Source organism: Pristis pectinata, chromosome 6 (genome assembly GCF_009764475.1).
Source record: "Pristis pectinata isolate sPriPec2 chromosome 6, sPriPec2.1.pri, whole genome shotgun sequence".
In the NCBI taxonomy this organism is placed as follows: Eukaryota; Metazoa; Chordata; class Chondrichthyes; order Rhinopristiformes; family Pristidae; genus Pristis; species Pristis pectinata.
Window position 1 is genome coordinate 4,330,177 of NC_067410.1, and position 15,027 is coordinate 4,345,203.

Sequence of the window (15,027 nt, forward strand, 5' to 3'; positions counted from 1 at the left end):
AATTGTACGCTCCTTGGTTCTGCTGTTGTCTGATTTATTACAGCACGGGTCGACTTTCACATCATCAACTCGGTGGAGGGCGCTCTTTGGTCTGCCCGAAACTCGGTCTTACAGCGTAAGGAGATGTCCGTAAGGGAACACTGCCGACTGGCACATTACAGGCTGCAGGAGTACGTGCCGAGGGACGCACTGAAGCTCGGTGGAACCACTGTAAAGGTTCTGTGGGGAACGACCACATTCCAGGGTCCTGCTATCACTGAGGGGCTGGGTCCTATGTAAAAGGCTCCCTTCAAACGCTCTACGGATGCATTGTTTAAAGAGGAAACATGAGTGGTGTTGACGAGTTGTAAGGGAATATGTTAAATAGATGGGACAATGATTGCAGAGAAAGATGTGTCCCAGTTGTGTTTACTACATGTATTATGGATAAAGTATATTTTTGAATTTAAAAAAGCCAAATCAATCAGGAACAAGATTCTCCCAGATCAGACCAATGTAGTGGCTCCAACTATTGGTTACCTAGGAACGGGGGGAGGCCATTCAACTCTTTGAGCCTATTTCACAATCATATGAATCATGGCACATCTGGATCTCACCTCTGCCTCCTTGATTCCATTGAGTATTACAGCTCGGGAACGGGCCCTTTAGCCCAACTAGTCCGTGCCGACCATCAACCACACATTTATACAAATCCAACATTAATCCCAGCTTTTCATTTCCCCCCACATTCCCATTGTTGGATTCGACTGTTTTAAGTAGTTTTTTTAAAAAATATTAATACACCTCAAGTGGCTGCACAAGGAATGGCCGCTTCCTAGCTTATTGGTTCGGCCATCAGGTGAATATGTGTTTTCTCACTGGTTGGTTTTGCCACAGGTATCTAATAGGTTTTCTGATTGGACTATTCTTATCTAAGGAGGACCTCTTATCTCAGGTATAAAAGGTGTCGTTTTTTTGTCAATCTCTCTCTTGCCTCTATCGGTCTCTTCCCGCCCAGCCCTAGCTCATTTTTTTTTAGGTCCTTTTGTCTCGGCTCATCTCCCAGTAGTAAAGCCAGTGCCATGTGCTCTGTGACTGTTTCTTTGTTTTAAACTTTTCCAGTAAAACTTTGTGAAGCACCAAGTTGTTTTCAACTCATTCTTGGACTTCTGAAAGAACCTGCGAATTCGAAAATAACCGGATCCGACAGCATCAACTGCCCCCAGCTTCTACCCCTCATCCACAAACTGGGGGCAATTTACAGCAGCCAATTAACCCACCAACCCAGGGACGTGGGAGGAAATTGAAGCACCCGGGGTAAACCCACACAGTCACAGGGAGAACGTGCAAACTCCACACAGACAGCACCCGAGTCCGGGATTGAACCCAGGTCTCTGGCACCGAGAGGCAGCAGCTCTACCAGATGCACCAATGTGCTGCCCGCATAACACTTAAGACCTTTTACCCACCAATAATCTACCAACGTTACTTTGAAAAGTTTCACCAGACCCTCTCCACAGCCCTGACGACTTGTAGTGGAGAACTCCAGATTCACACTCCCCATGTAAGGCTGCAATCTGTTTGCCCCAATCATTCGAATGCCATTGGAAGCTCTACAGTCTAATCACCCTTGCAATAAAGACATTTTATTTAAAAGACTTCTGTCGGTAGCAGACGTGTATGTGAAGACTCACCTCTTTCAAGTTCTCTTTGACATCTCCCAACATTGCGATAACTTCCTTTGCTGGTATTGTCCCTGGATCACCAAAGTAAAGACAATTATTGTTAGAATCACATAGATTTTACAGTTATACTAGGTAGATAGCACAGAATAGAGTCTCGGGGATAGCAGCGCGGGGTGAACCTCGACAAGGACCATTGTAACCTTTTCCAGACCTTCTTGGCAAACGCACAGATGTTGGCAAACTAGGAGATGGGACAACCGTCCCATCCACACCAGAGCTGTCTCCAAGGCAGTGTGCGTTGGGAGTGACATTCTGGCTGTGCAGGGTGGGTGGGTCCCTCTCCCTGCCAGCCAAGCCAGGTCTTGGCGCTTGTTGGTGAGATCGGACAATGAGGACATTTGGCCCAACCAGTCCATGGTAGCATCTATGCTGCACTAGAGCCTCCTGCCATCTTTCCTCGTGTAAAGCTATCCGTTTGGGTTCTCCAATGGAGAGGTGGTCACACACCGAATGCTGACCACTAGATCGGAAAAGAACTGTCCGTGCCTGCCAAGGCAATTAGGAATGGGAAATAAATGCTGGCTTTGCCAATGATGCCCACATCCCAAAAATTAAAAAAATGCAACAACAGATTGTTAATTGACTGCTGATAAATGTTTGGGGAAATGGTGCATTGAATGTATTGGTATTGGTTTATTGTCACTTGTAGCGAGGTACAGTGAAAAACTTGTCTTGCATAGCGATCATACAGGTCAATTCATTACACAGTGCAGTTATATTGGGTTAGTACAGAGTACATTGAGGTAGTACAGGTAAAAACAATGACAGTACAGAGTAAAGTGTCACAGCTACAGGGAAGTGTGCACTGCACTTCCTCGATGTAATCTCATGTAGGCACACTTGGTGTAACAATATGTGGGTGTGAAGGTCTTGACTGGCTTTCCAGAAACATGGAACATAGAACAGCACAGCTCAGGAGCAGGCCCTTCAGCCCACAATGTCTGTGCCAACCACGATGCCAAATTAAACTAAATCCCTTCTGCCTGCACGTGATCCACATCCCTCCATTCCCTGCATATTCATGTGTCTAACACCACTATCGTATCTGCTTCCACCACCTCTGGCAGCCCGTTCCAGGCACACACCACCCTCTGTGTAAAAAATACTTGCCCCACACATCTCCTTCAATCTTTCCTCCTCTCACCTTAAATGCAGGTCCTCTAATATTAGACATTTCTACCATGGGAAAAAGATTCTGACTGTCTACGCTATCTTATAAACTTCTCTCAGCCTCCAATGCTCCAGAGAAAACAACACAAGTTTTTCAAGCCTCTCCTTACAACTCATACCCTCTAATCCTGGTGAACCTCCTCTGCACCCTCTCCAAAGCCTCCACATCCTTCCTATAATGGGGCGACCAGAACTACGCACAATAAATGCTCCACATCAGGTGATTGTTCTGAGTCACGAAGCCAGGGCTCCTATCAATGCTCCTGGGCACATGGAACAGTGGCCCCACATAGATCGATGGTGCTGGAGGAACTCAGCAGGCCAGGCAGCATCCATGGAGAAAAGCAGGAGGTCGACATTTCAGGTCAGGACCCTTCTTCAGGACTAAAGGTAGGAAAAGGGGAAGCCCGATATATCGGAGGGAAAAGCAGAGCAGTGATAGGTGGACAAAAGAGGGGAGGTGGGGTGGGCACAGAGAGGTGATAGGTAGATGCAGGTAAGAGATGGTGATGGGCAGGTGCGGGGGAGGAGGGGAGAGCAGATCCACCGGGGGATGGGTCAAAGGTACGGAGAGAAAGGAAAAAAAAGTAGAAAAAAGAGGCTAGGAAAGGGAAGAAGAGGAGAAGCACGGTGTGTGGGGCGGGGGGGGTTTGTTGGGAAGCGGGGTGGGGATTACTTAAAGTGGGAGAATTCAATATTCCTGCTGCTAGGCTGCAAGATTCCAAGATGGAAAACGGGGTGCTGTTCCAACAGTTTGCACTGAAGAAGCTGCAGAGAGTTGTGGACACAGCCCAGCACATCACGGAAACCAGCCTCCCCTCCATGGACTCAGTCTACACTTCTCGCTGCCTCATTAAAGCAGCCAACATAATCAAAGACCCCACCCACCCCGGACATTCTCTCTTCTTCCCTCCCCCTCCCCTTCCATCGGGCAGAAGATACAAAAGTTTGGAAAAAAAACTCACCAACAGGCTAAAGGACAGCTTCTATCCCACTGTTATAAGACTCTTGAATGGACCCCTTGTACGTTAATGATGAACTCTTGACCTCACAATCTACCTTGTCGTGGCCCTTGCACCTTATTGTCTGCCTGCACTGCACTTTCACTGTAACACTTTATTCTGCATTCTGTTATTGCTTTTCCCTTATACTACCTCAACGTACTTATGTTTTGAAATAATCTGTATGGACAGCTTGCAAAACTAAGTTTTTCACCGTACCTCGATACATGTGACAATTATAAACCCAATTCCAACACTGATTGGAAACGAACAATCAATGACGTAATGAAGGTAACCACCTCGATCGCTGGCCAGCATCATCAGGAGATGTTTGTCATGTTCACTGGGTTTGCTCAGTGAGACCAGCCAAGAGTTGGCAGGAGTACTCAGCTTCCTGGAGAAAGACTCTGCTACTATCTTCAGGAGCTCCAGTCCTCTGTGGGATCGAAATACTTCCTGGACAAGACACAATTTTTTACAAACAATGTTTAGAGATTAAAAAAAGGCATTGTTGGTCTCGAAAGGGGGACAATATTGCATTGATAAAATCATAAACAGTGACGGCACAGAAGGAGGCTATTCAGCCCATTCTGTCTGTGCAGTATCCACAGTATCGGGAGTATCTACAGGAGATGCTGCCTCAAGAAGGCGACATCCATCATCAAAGATCCCCACCACCCGGGCCATGCCACCTTCTCACAGCTCCCATCGGGCAGGAGGTACAGAAGTCTGTGAAGTCCCACACCACCAGGTTCAGGAACAGCTACTTCCCTTCAACCATTCGGTTCTTGAACCAACCTGCACAACCCTAATCACTGCCTCAGTACAGCAACACTGGGACCACTTTGCACTTCAATGGACTTTGTTTTTTTTTGTTCTAATCATGTTCTTTCCTGTGAAAATTGTGTTTATGCTTTTCTTGTGAATGCTGCTTATCTGATGCTATGTGCCTGTGATGCTGCTGCAAGTAAATTTTCATTGCACCTGTGCACACATGTGCTTGTGCATGTGACGATAAACTCGACTTTGACTTTGAGACGAGCTACTTAACCTGGTCCCACTCCTCACTAACAATGGAAAAGTGTGAAGAAGACAGGGATAAAAACAGGAGATGCTGGGATACCCAGCAGGTTAGGCAGCAGCTGTGGAGAGGGAAACAGAGGGGACATTGCTGGCCAATAACAGAGTCAGAGTGGAAACAGGCCCTTTGACCTGAATTGTCCTCGCTGAACAAGTTACCAAACTGAGCTGGGTCCGTTTACCTTCGTTTGACCCATATCGCTCTAAACCTGTCCAAATGCCAGGGAGCAGAGTCTCATAATAAGTGGACAACCATTTGGGACTAGCATGTGGTGAACCTTTGGGATTCATTTCTCCAGAAGGCTGCAGAGTTCAGTCACTGGGTTCATTCGAAACAGAGATCGATAGATTTCTGGGTCTCAAGGGATATGGGGAGAGTGCATGAAATAGCGCTGAGGTAGATTAGCTATGATACAGATATATAAAACCATAAGGGGCATAGAGAAAGTGGACGGTCACAAGTCTTTTCCCCAGGGTAGGGGAGTCTAAAACTAGAGGGCATGGGTTCAAGGTGAGAGGGGAAAGATTTAAAGGGGACCTGAGGGGCAACTTCATCACACCAAGGGTGGTGGGTATATGGAACGAGCTGCCAGAGGAAGTGGTAGAGGTGAGTACAATTACACTGTTTAAAAGACATTTGGACAGTTACATGGATAGGAAAGGTTTAGAGGGATATTAGTGGGCAAATGGGACTAGCTCAGGCAGGTAACATGGACAAGTTGGGCCAAAGGGCCTGTTCATGTCCTGTATAACTCTTTATCATTGTGAATGTCAACTTCTGCTCCTACCTCTTACATCACCAAAGTCTCTTACAAATTTCTACAGATGTACGGTGGAAAGCATTCTGACTGGTTGCATCACAGCCTGGTATAGAGGCTCTAATGTGCACGCTCGAAAGAGGCTGCAGAGGGTTGTAGACTCAGCCAGCCCCATCACGGGCACGACCCTCCCCACCATCGAGGACATCTTCAAGAGGCGGTGCCTCAAGAAGGCGGCATCCATTATTAAAGACCCTCACCATCCGGGACATACCCCCTTCTCATTACTACCATCGGGGAGGAGGTACAGGAGCCTGAAGACCCACACTCAACGATTCAGGAACAGCTTCTTCCCATCAGATTTATCTATGAACCCATGAACACTACCTCATTATTCTTTTTTTGCACTATTTATTTACTTTTGTAACTTATAGTAACTTTTATGTCTTTACGTCTTGCACTGTACCGCTGCCACAGAACAACAAATTTCACAACATACGTCAGTGATAATTAACCTGATTCTGGATCCCTAATTGAAACAGTTGCATTTACAACATGTCATTGACCCATTTAAACAAAACGTTTTCTGTCTGATGTATACGAGGGTGTTTCAGCAGGCACACTCCTGCTCACTGTCCAGTGACTATTCCTTCTGTGAGATGACCTAGTGACACTGCAGTCTCTTTTGGCCATGAGACACCCTGTTATCGATAAACATCTGGGAACACAAGAAAAACTATTCTGCCATTCACTTAGATCCTGGCTGATCTCTCTTATCTCTTTATTCATCTGGTTAACAAAATTCAATACAAAAACTAATCCAGTGTTAATGTTTTTTGTGAGTTCTAAATTCCCCGCCAGCTTCAGTAACGTTTGCTAACTTCACTTTGAGAAGTCTGGCGCCAATCTCCAAGACCCTTTGAATAGATAACGCCCCTGAGCAGAGGGCACGGTCTTCTTGAAAATTCAAAAATAACAACTTTTGCCACTTGAGAAATATCCCTTTTTCCAAAATGCTGAAGAAAAACAGGGAAGAGATTGAGCCCAGGGACTGATAGGAGTGTTGCAATGTGAATAGAACATTGGCTAAGTGACAAGCAAACGGGAGTTGTGGTGTCTGGTTGCTTTCATACTGGAGGGAAGTGTATTGCAGAGTTTCCCAAGGGTCCATGCTAGGATCACAGCCTTTCTTAATGTTAAAGATCCCCACCATCCGGGCCGTGCCATCTTCTCGCAGCTACCATCGGGCAGGAGGTACAGAAGCCCCACACCACCAGGTTCAGGAACAGCTACTTCCCTTCAACCATTCGGTTCTTGAACTAACCTGCACAACCCTAATCACTTAGCAACTCTGTGATCACTTTGCACGAAAATTGACCTCGTTTTATTTTGGTTCTAATTGTGTTCTTTCTTGTTCAATTTATGCTTTTCTTGGGAATGCTGCTTATCTGATGCTGTGGGCCTGTGATGCTGCTGCAAGTAAGTTTATTGTCATCTGTACTTGTGCAGACGACAATAAACTCAACTTGTCTTGATATATATCAGTGACTTGGACTCAAGTCAATTTCCAAATTTGCAGCTGGCACAAAACTTGGTGATGTAGGGAACTGTGAAGAGGATGGTAACAGACTTCACAAAGAAAGGCTGGGGTGTTATGGGTGGTCATGGCAGATGAAATTCTGTGACAGAAAAATGTGTAGTGTAACATTTTGTAAGAATGAGGAGAGGTAATATCAGCTCGAGGCACAGTTGTAAAGGGAGAAGGGGAACAGAGGGATCAGGGAGTAAGTGCTTGACTTATTTAAGTGTTAAATTAAATTGGTTTATTATTGTCACATGTACCGAGGTACAGTGAAAAACTTTGTCTTGCGTACCGTCCACACAGATCATTTCATTACCACAGTGTATTGAGGTAGTACAAGGGAAAAGCAATAACAGAATGCAGAATAAAGTGTCACAGCTACAGAGAAAGTGCAGTGCAGGCAGACAATAAGTTGCAAGTCATAATGAGATAGACTGTGAGGTCAAGAGTCCATCTTAGGGGACCATTCAATAGTCTCATAACAGCGGGATGGAAGCTGTCCCTGAGCCTGATGGTACGTGCTTTCAGGCCTTTATATCTTCTGCCCGATGGGAGAGAATGACCTGGGTGGGTGGGGTCTTTGATTATGCTGGCTGCTTCACCTAGGCAGCGAGAGGTAAAGACAGAGCCCATGGAGGAGAGGCTGGTTTCCATGATGCACTGGGCTGTGTCCACAACTCTCTGCAGTTTCTTCAGTCAGAGGCAGAGCAGTCGCCATATCAAACCGTGATGCATCGGATAGGATGCTTTTGAGAAAGTGGTTTAAAAAAATTATAATCCAGGCTTTATTTATAAAATTATACATCGCAGGAGCAAGGAAGTTTTGAGGAACCTTTATAAATAATAGTTTGGCCACAGTTTGGGTATAGTCTCAAGACCTGCACACAGCACTCGAGGCAAGATGTGAAGGTCTAAGAGACGGGATTAAAGAGGTTTACCGGAATGATTCCAGGGTCACAGGAGCTTGGTTACATGGATAAGCTGGAGAAGCTGGGGTCATTCTCCTTAGAACAGCTAGAAAGGAAGCTGAAAGAGGCACTGTAAACCACGAAGGATCTCAGCAGAAATGATGGAGAAAAACTGTTCCTGTGGGTGAAGTGGTTAAGAAACGGGAGCAACAAGCGATCTGCTGGAGGAACTCAGCGGGTCGAGCAGCATCTGTGGGGGGGGGGGGGGGGGGGCAGAGAGGAATTGTCGACACTTTAGGTCAAAACCTTGCATGAGGAAGGTGCAATTCCAATGCAGGGTTTCGACCTGAAACGTCGACAGTTCCTCTCCCTGTCCCTCCCCCCCCCACAGATGCTGCCCGACCCGCTGAGTTCCTCCAGCAGATCGCTTGTTGCTCTAGATTGCAGCGTCTGCTGTCTCTCGTGTCTCCCAAGAAGCGAAGGACTTTGGTTGGGCAGTGAGCGGCAAAAGAAGCAATGGTGACATCAGGAATTTTTGCAGGAACTATTGACTGTCACTGCCACATTCAAATACAATTATAAATACACCAATGGCTATGCTCCAAGTCTGCCGAAAATAAAGACAGGGAAAAAATGCAATGCATTGGTAAAGTTCTCAATATCAATGGACGGCTTGCTGGATTCAGCCCTGAGATGTGGGTGAGGCCCGGAACAAACAAAGGGGTCTGGAACTCACTCCCTAGGAATTGAAGGCAAAGTCAAAAATAGCGTTCAAAAGGGGCTGGGTGAGAACGAAAAGGAAAGAATTTGCAGGAGAGGGGGCTGCAATAGCTGGACTGCTCTTCCATGTCGTCACTACTGACTGGATGGGCTGAAGGGCCTCACTCTGCTGTAACATGCCCGTGATTCTGTGTGATTTGTGTCCGTGTCTCCGCGTTGCAGTACCACCAATGACGTGTTGGTGGCGCTCCAAGTCAGTGTGGCAGCCGGTGCCGATGGTCCCACCTGAGGGTGGTTAAAGGGACTGCAGCCCATAGCGACAACCTGTTGGGGTGTTCGAGATCACTGCTCCAGTTCAACCAAATGCCAAACTACACCAAATCTCTTCTGCCTGCACATTCCTCTATGTTCAAATATCTATTTGAAAGCCTCTCGAACACCACTTTCGTATCTGCTCCCACCACCCCTGGCAGCCCGTTCCAGGCACCCACCGCTCTCTGTGTAAGAAACTTGCCCCGCACATCTCACAGAGCAATACAACACGGATACAGGCCCTTCAGCCCAACCAGTCCATGCCGACCACAGTGCCCACCCAGCTAGTCCCAATTTCCTGCGTTTGGCCCATATCCCTCCAAGCCCCGCCCCTCCATGTGCCTATCCAAGTGCTTCTTAAATGATCCGATTGTACCTGCCTCAACCACTTCCTCTGGCAGCTCGTTCCATCTACTCACCACCCTCTGCGTGAAAAAGTTGCCCCTCAGGTCCCTTTTAAGTCTTTCCCCTCTCACCCTAAACCTATGCCCCCTAATTTTGGACTCTACTGATCTGGGAAAAGACTGTTAAAAGGAAATCTCCTTTAAACTTTCCCCCTCTCACCTTGAATGCATGTCCTCTAATATTTGACATTTCCACCCTGGGAAAAAGACATTCTCTTCCCTATCTCTACCTCTCAGAACGTTATAAACTTCTATCAGGTCTCTCAGCCTACGATGCTCCAGAGAAAACAACCCAAGTTTGTCCAACCTCTCCTTACAGCTCATACCCTCTAATCCAGGCAGCACCCTGGTGAACCTCTTCTGCACCCTCTCCAAAGCCTCCACATCCTTCCTGTAATGGGGCGACCAGAAAGTGTGAAAGTGTATCACCTTCATCATCATTGGATCCCTCCTCAACAGTGCTGTGAGACCACCTTCACCAGGAGAACAGCAACAATTCAAGAAGGCAGCTCACCCCCACGTTGTCAGTCAGGGGATGAACAATGAAATATGGCCCAGTGATATCCAATGATCCTGCTATGGGAAAGCAAAAAAAAGGAAACTTCAAAGAACCACTGACTAGCGAAATTCTGAAAACAGATCAGGCAGCATCTGTGGATGGAGAAACATTTAATGTTTCAAGTTCGGGATCCTTCGTGAATGGTTCTGATGCTGGAAACAGTTCAAAGAAGATTTATGAGGATGTTGCCAGGACTCGAGGGCCTGAGTTATAAAGAGAGGTTGGTCAGGCTAGGAGTTTATTCCTTGGAATGTATCTGAGGGGCGACCCTTTAGAGGTGTACAAAATCATAAGGGGATAGACAGGGTGAATGTACACAGACTTTTTCCCCAGGGAAAGGGAACCAAAAACTAGAGGGCATAGGTTGATGATGAGAGAGGGAAGATTTAAAAGGAACCTGAGGGGCAACATCTTCACACAGTGGGTGGTGTGTATGTGGAATGAGTTGCCAGAGGAAGTGCTTGAGGCAGGTACAATAACAACATTTAGAAGACATTTGGACAGGTACATGGATAGGGAAGGTTTAGAGGGATATGGGCCAAACATGGGCAAATGGGACTACTTAGGTGGGCATCTTGGTCAACGTGATGAGTTGGGCTGAAGGGCCTGTTTCTGTGCTGTATGACTCTAGGGTCCTGGACCTGAAATGTTAATTGTTTCTCTCCCTACAGATGCTGCCTGACCTGCTGAGTGTTTCCAGCATTTTCTATTTTTATTTCAGATTTCCAACATCTGCGGTTTTTTTATTTCACCCTTGAGTATTGAACGGAGCAAAGTCAGAAGGTTGCATTTGTGATTTATACTCACACATTCACTGTTTTCAGTCATGTTCAAGATCACATAACTCTTGCCAGCCAGCTTGCTCCAGTCCCTGCAGACAACCTAACAAACATAAGAGGAACAAGGTATAGCCAAATTCATTTGAGTAACTTGCACCTGTGTGCTTGTTAGAGATAAGAGATAAGGTATCTTTATTAGTCACATGTACATTGAAACACACAGTGAAATGCATCTTTTGCGTAGAGTGTTCTGGGGGCAGCCCGCAAGTGTCGCCACGCTTCCGGCGCCAACATAGCATGCCCACAACTTCCTAACCCGTACGTCTTTGGAATGTGGGAGGAAACCGGAGCACCCGGAGGAAACCCACACAGACACGGGGAAAACGTACAAACTCCTTACAGACAGCAGCGGGAATTGAACCCAGGTCGCTGGCGCTGTAAGCGTTACGTTAACTGCTACACTACCGTGCCTGTCCCTTTAAGAACCTGTATGGATGTTCAGTAGGTTCAAGACATAATTGAAAATTTAAGAAATCTCTAGAGATAATTAAGACCAAATCAATAAGGAGAAGACGCTAGAATCTTGGGGAGTACTGAGGAACGGGGGACCTTGGCGTACAAGTCCAAGGATCCCTGAAGCCTTCATTGGCCGGGGCATGGAATATCAGAGCAGGGAGTTCAAAGTTAAACTTCATGAAAGATTAGTTAGGCCACAGCTGGAAATCTGTGCACAGTTCTGGGCACTGCACTATCGGAAGGACGTGACTGTGATGGAGAGGGTGTAGAAGAGATTCAGCAAGCTGTTGCCTGGGATGGACTGTTTCAGCTACGAGGAAAGACTGGGTTTGTTTTCTTTGGCGTGGAGAAGCTATGGGGGGTACCTGATGGAGGTGTACAAAATTATGAGGGGCATAGATTAGCAGGAAACATTTCCCCATAACAGAGGTATTTAAAACTCAAGGGCATAGGATTAGAAAAAGAGGTAACAGGTTTAGAGGGGATTGAAGGAAATTATTTGAGGGTGGTTGGAATTTAGAACACACTGCCTGAATGAGTGGCGGATGCAGAGACTGTCAGAGAATCCTGATGCAGGGTTTCGACCCAAAACATCAACAATTCCTCTCCACCCCCCCCCCCCCCCAACGCAGATGCTGCTCGACCTGCTGAGTCCCTCAAGCAGATCGTTTGTTGCTCCAGATTCCAGCATCTACAGTCTCTTGTGCCTCCATGGATTTCATGTGCCTTAGTCTTCAGATCAGCCTACCATGAGGGACCTTATCGAATGCTTTCCTCAAGTCCATGGACTATCCTCATCAATCTCCTTCGTCACTTCCTCAACAAACTCAACCAAGTTTGTAAGACATGATCTCCCCCACACAAAGCCATGCTGACTGTCCCTAATATGTCCATCCTTTTCCAGATGTGAATAAATCCCATCCCTCACAGTCTCTTTCCCAGGGTAGGAGAGTCTAAAACTAGAGGGCATAGGTTTAAAGTAAGGGGGGGGGGGGAGAATTAAAAGGGAGCTGAGGGACAACTTTTTCACACAGAGGTTGGGTACATGGAACAAGCTGCCAGAGGAAGTGGTAGAGGCGGGTACATTTACAATATTTAAGAGGTAGTTGGACAGGTACATGAATAGGAAAGGTTTAGAGGGATATGGGCCAAATGCAGGCAAATAGGACTAGCTCAAGTGGGCAACTTGGTTGGCATGGATAAGTTGGGCCGAAGGGCCTGTTTCCGTGTCGTACAACTCTGTGACTCTAAGGATCTTCTCCAACAATTTCCCTCCCACTGATGGAAGGCTCACCAGCCTACAACGGAACAGTTCAACAAGACGCCTCACCACCCCCTTGTCAAGAGGCAATCAAGACCCACATCCCAGGAACGGAGCGACATCACAGAGGCGGAAGCAGCTTCGATGACAGCCAGGATTTGAGGCGGAGGGTTCAACCAGATGTTAACTACGACAGAACTCTGCAAATAGTTTGGACCGTTGCCCGAGAGGGGGTTGGAGGGGAGACTGGATTGGCTGAGCTTGTGTTACTTGGAGCGCAGGAGGCTGAGGGGAGACCTGATAGGGGTGTACAAAATTATGAGGGGTGTGGATAGTGTAGACTGTGGTAAACTTTTCCACAATAGCAGAGGTGTTTGTAACCAGAGGGCACAGGTTTTTGGTGAAAAGTGAGAGAATACAAGGAAGAATATTTTTACCCAGAGGGATTTTGCAGTTTGGAAGCAGTTGGGGGTGGTGGAGGCAGAGATTCTCACATTTAAGCAGCATTTAGACGAGCACCTGAATCACCAAGGCATAGAAGACAACAGACCAAGTGCTGGTAAAGGGCAGGCATGGTAGTGTAGCGGTTAGCGTAACGCTATTACAGCGCCAGCGACCCGGGTTCAATTCCAGCTGCTGTCTGTAAGGAGTTTGTACGTTCTCCCCAAGTGTCTACGTGGGTTTCCTCCGGGTGCTCCGGTTTCCTCCCACATTCCAAAGACGTACGGGTTAGGAAGTTGTGGGCATGCTATGTTGGCGCCGGAAGCGTGGCGGCACTTGCGGGCTGCCCCCAGAACACTCTACACAAAAGACGTATTTCACTGTGTTTCAATGTACAGGTGACTAATAAAGATATCTTATCCTATCTTAGTGTCGATATGTATTTGATGTTAAGCATGGACATTGTGAGCTGAAGGGCCTGTTTCTATGCTGTGTGACTCTATGACTCTCTGAATCAGAAGATGGATTTTATGGCAAGGGTTAAAGACCCCAGCATGAACACAGGCGACAGTCCAGTGGGGGGGGTGGTGGGTGGTGGGTGCTGAAGAGGAAGAGTCTCAATGAAATTCCTTGCATTAAAAAAAGGCCAGTGGGCCCATCAGCCTGTTGGTAGCTGGTCCTTAATAGGACCTCACAACTCCGTGAGAAATCTGCTGAACCACGGGAGTAAGATTCAGACCATAAGATATAGGAGCAGAATTAGGCCATTTGGCCCATCGAGTCTGCTCCGCCATTCTGATTTTTTTTCAAACCCATTCTCCTGCCCTTCTCCCCGTAACCCTTAACCCCCTTACCAATCAAGAACCTATCAAACTCTGCCCTAAATACACCCAGTGACTTGGCCTCCACAGCCCTCTGTAGCAACGAATTCCACAGATTCACCGCCCTCTGGATGAAGAAATTCCTCTTCAACTCAATTTTAAAGGGACATCCCTTTATTCCGAGGCTTGGATCTTAGACTTTCCTACTAATGAAAACACCCTCTCCACGTCCACTCTATCCAGGCCTTTCAGTAACCGGCAGGTTTCAATGAGATCGCTCCTCATCCTTCTGAAATTTGTGGGCCAGCTGGGAGATTGGGGCGGGAGGAGGTGAGGGGCGGAAGGTGTTGTGTGATGTGGGAGGTGCTGTGGAAGGAGTAACACCACCTCGATGGGCCTATTGACACACCATCCTTGCCCACCCCACCACCACACCCTCCCGAGCTGTACGAGTCTAACTCCAGTCTGCGACCAACGACAAATGGATGCATTCCCAATGTCAGCCTGTCAATTCAAACCAGCACAAAATCCACCGACAGATCTGATGACGGTAACCATGGGAACAACCTCGGCCTACAACCACTGTGGAGGAAGCATTGCAGCAGGTGGCCCTGCTAAGAGGCTTCCATCAAATGGTGTGTAAAAAAAAACCAGCGCGTAATTAAGCAAAGGAACAGACACTCACACCTTCATTACCAAAGTCGATCTAAATGGTCCCTGCTTGCCATAGCCACGGGGCAGGGAACGGAGCACTGGCTGTTCTTAAATACGTTGCTCCCAGCTGTTTTCTTATAAAACAGCAGCTGACTTCGATTACTGTGACCAAGGAAACTCAAATTCTCCCCACCCCCCAACACCACTAAAACACGCACACAAACGCGCGCACACACACAGACTGCCAGCTCATAATAACAGACAACAGACACCGCTACTCTGGTCCAGTAATAAGAAGGTTCAACAAACAATGGGGCCAATCAAGAATGCGTCAGAT

The 15,027-nt window shown here is 47.1% G+C and overlaps 1 protein-coding gene across 1 annotated transcript in view; it reads right to left on the reverse strand.

Moving 5' to 3' along the window:
* The window catches only part of podxl2 (podocalyxin-like 2), a 37,821-nt gene that overhangs the window by 7,064 nt on the left and 15,730 nt on the right, over positions 1-15,027 (reverse strand). The window contains exons 3-5 of the mRNA XM_052018477.1: positions 11,026-11,100; positions 4,195-4,351; positions 1,674-1,735 (exon numbers count right to left, since the gene is read on the reverse strand). Of these exons, the coding sequence (XP_051874437.1) occupies positions 1,674-1,735; positions 4,195-4,351; positions 11,026-11,100 (294 nt within the window). The remainder of the gene's footprint in view (positions 1-1,673; positions 1,736-4,194; positions 4,352-11,025; positions 11,101-15,027) is intronic.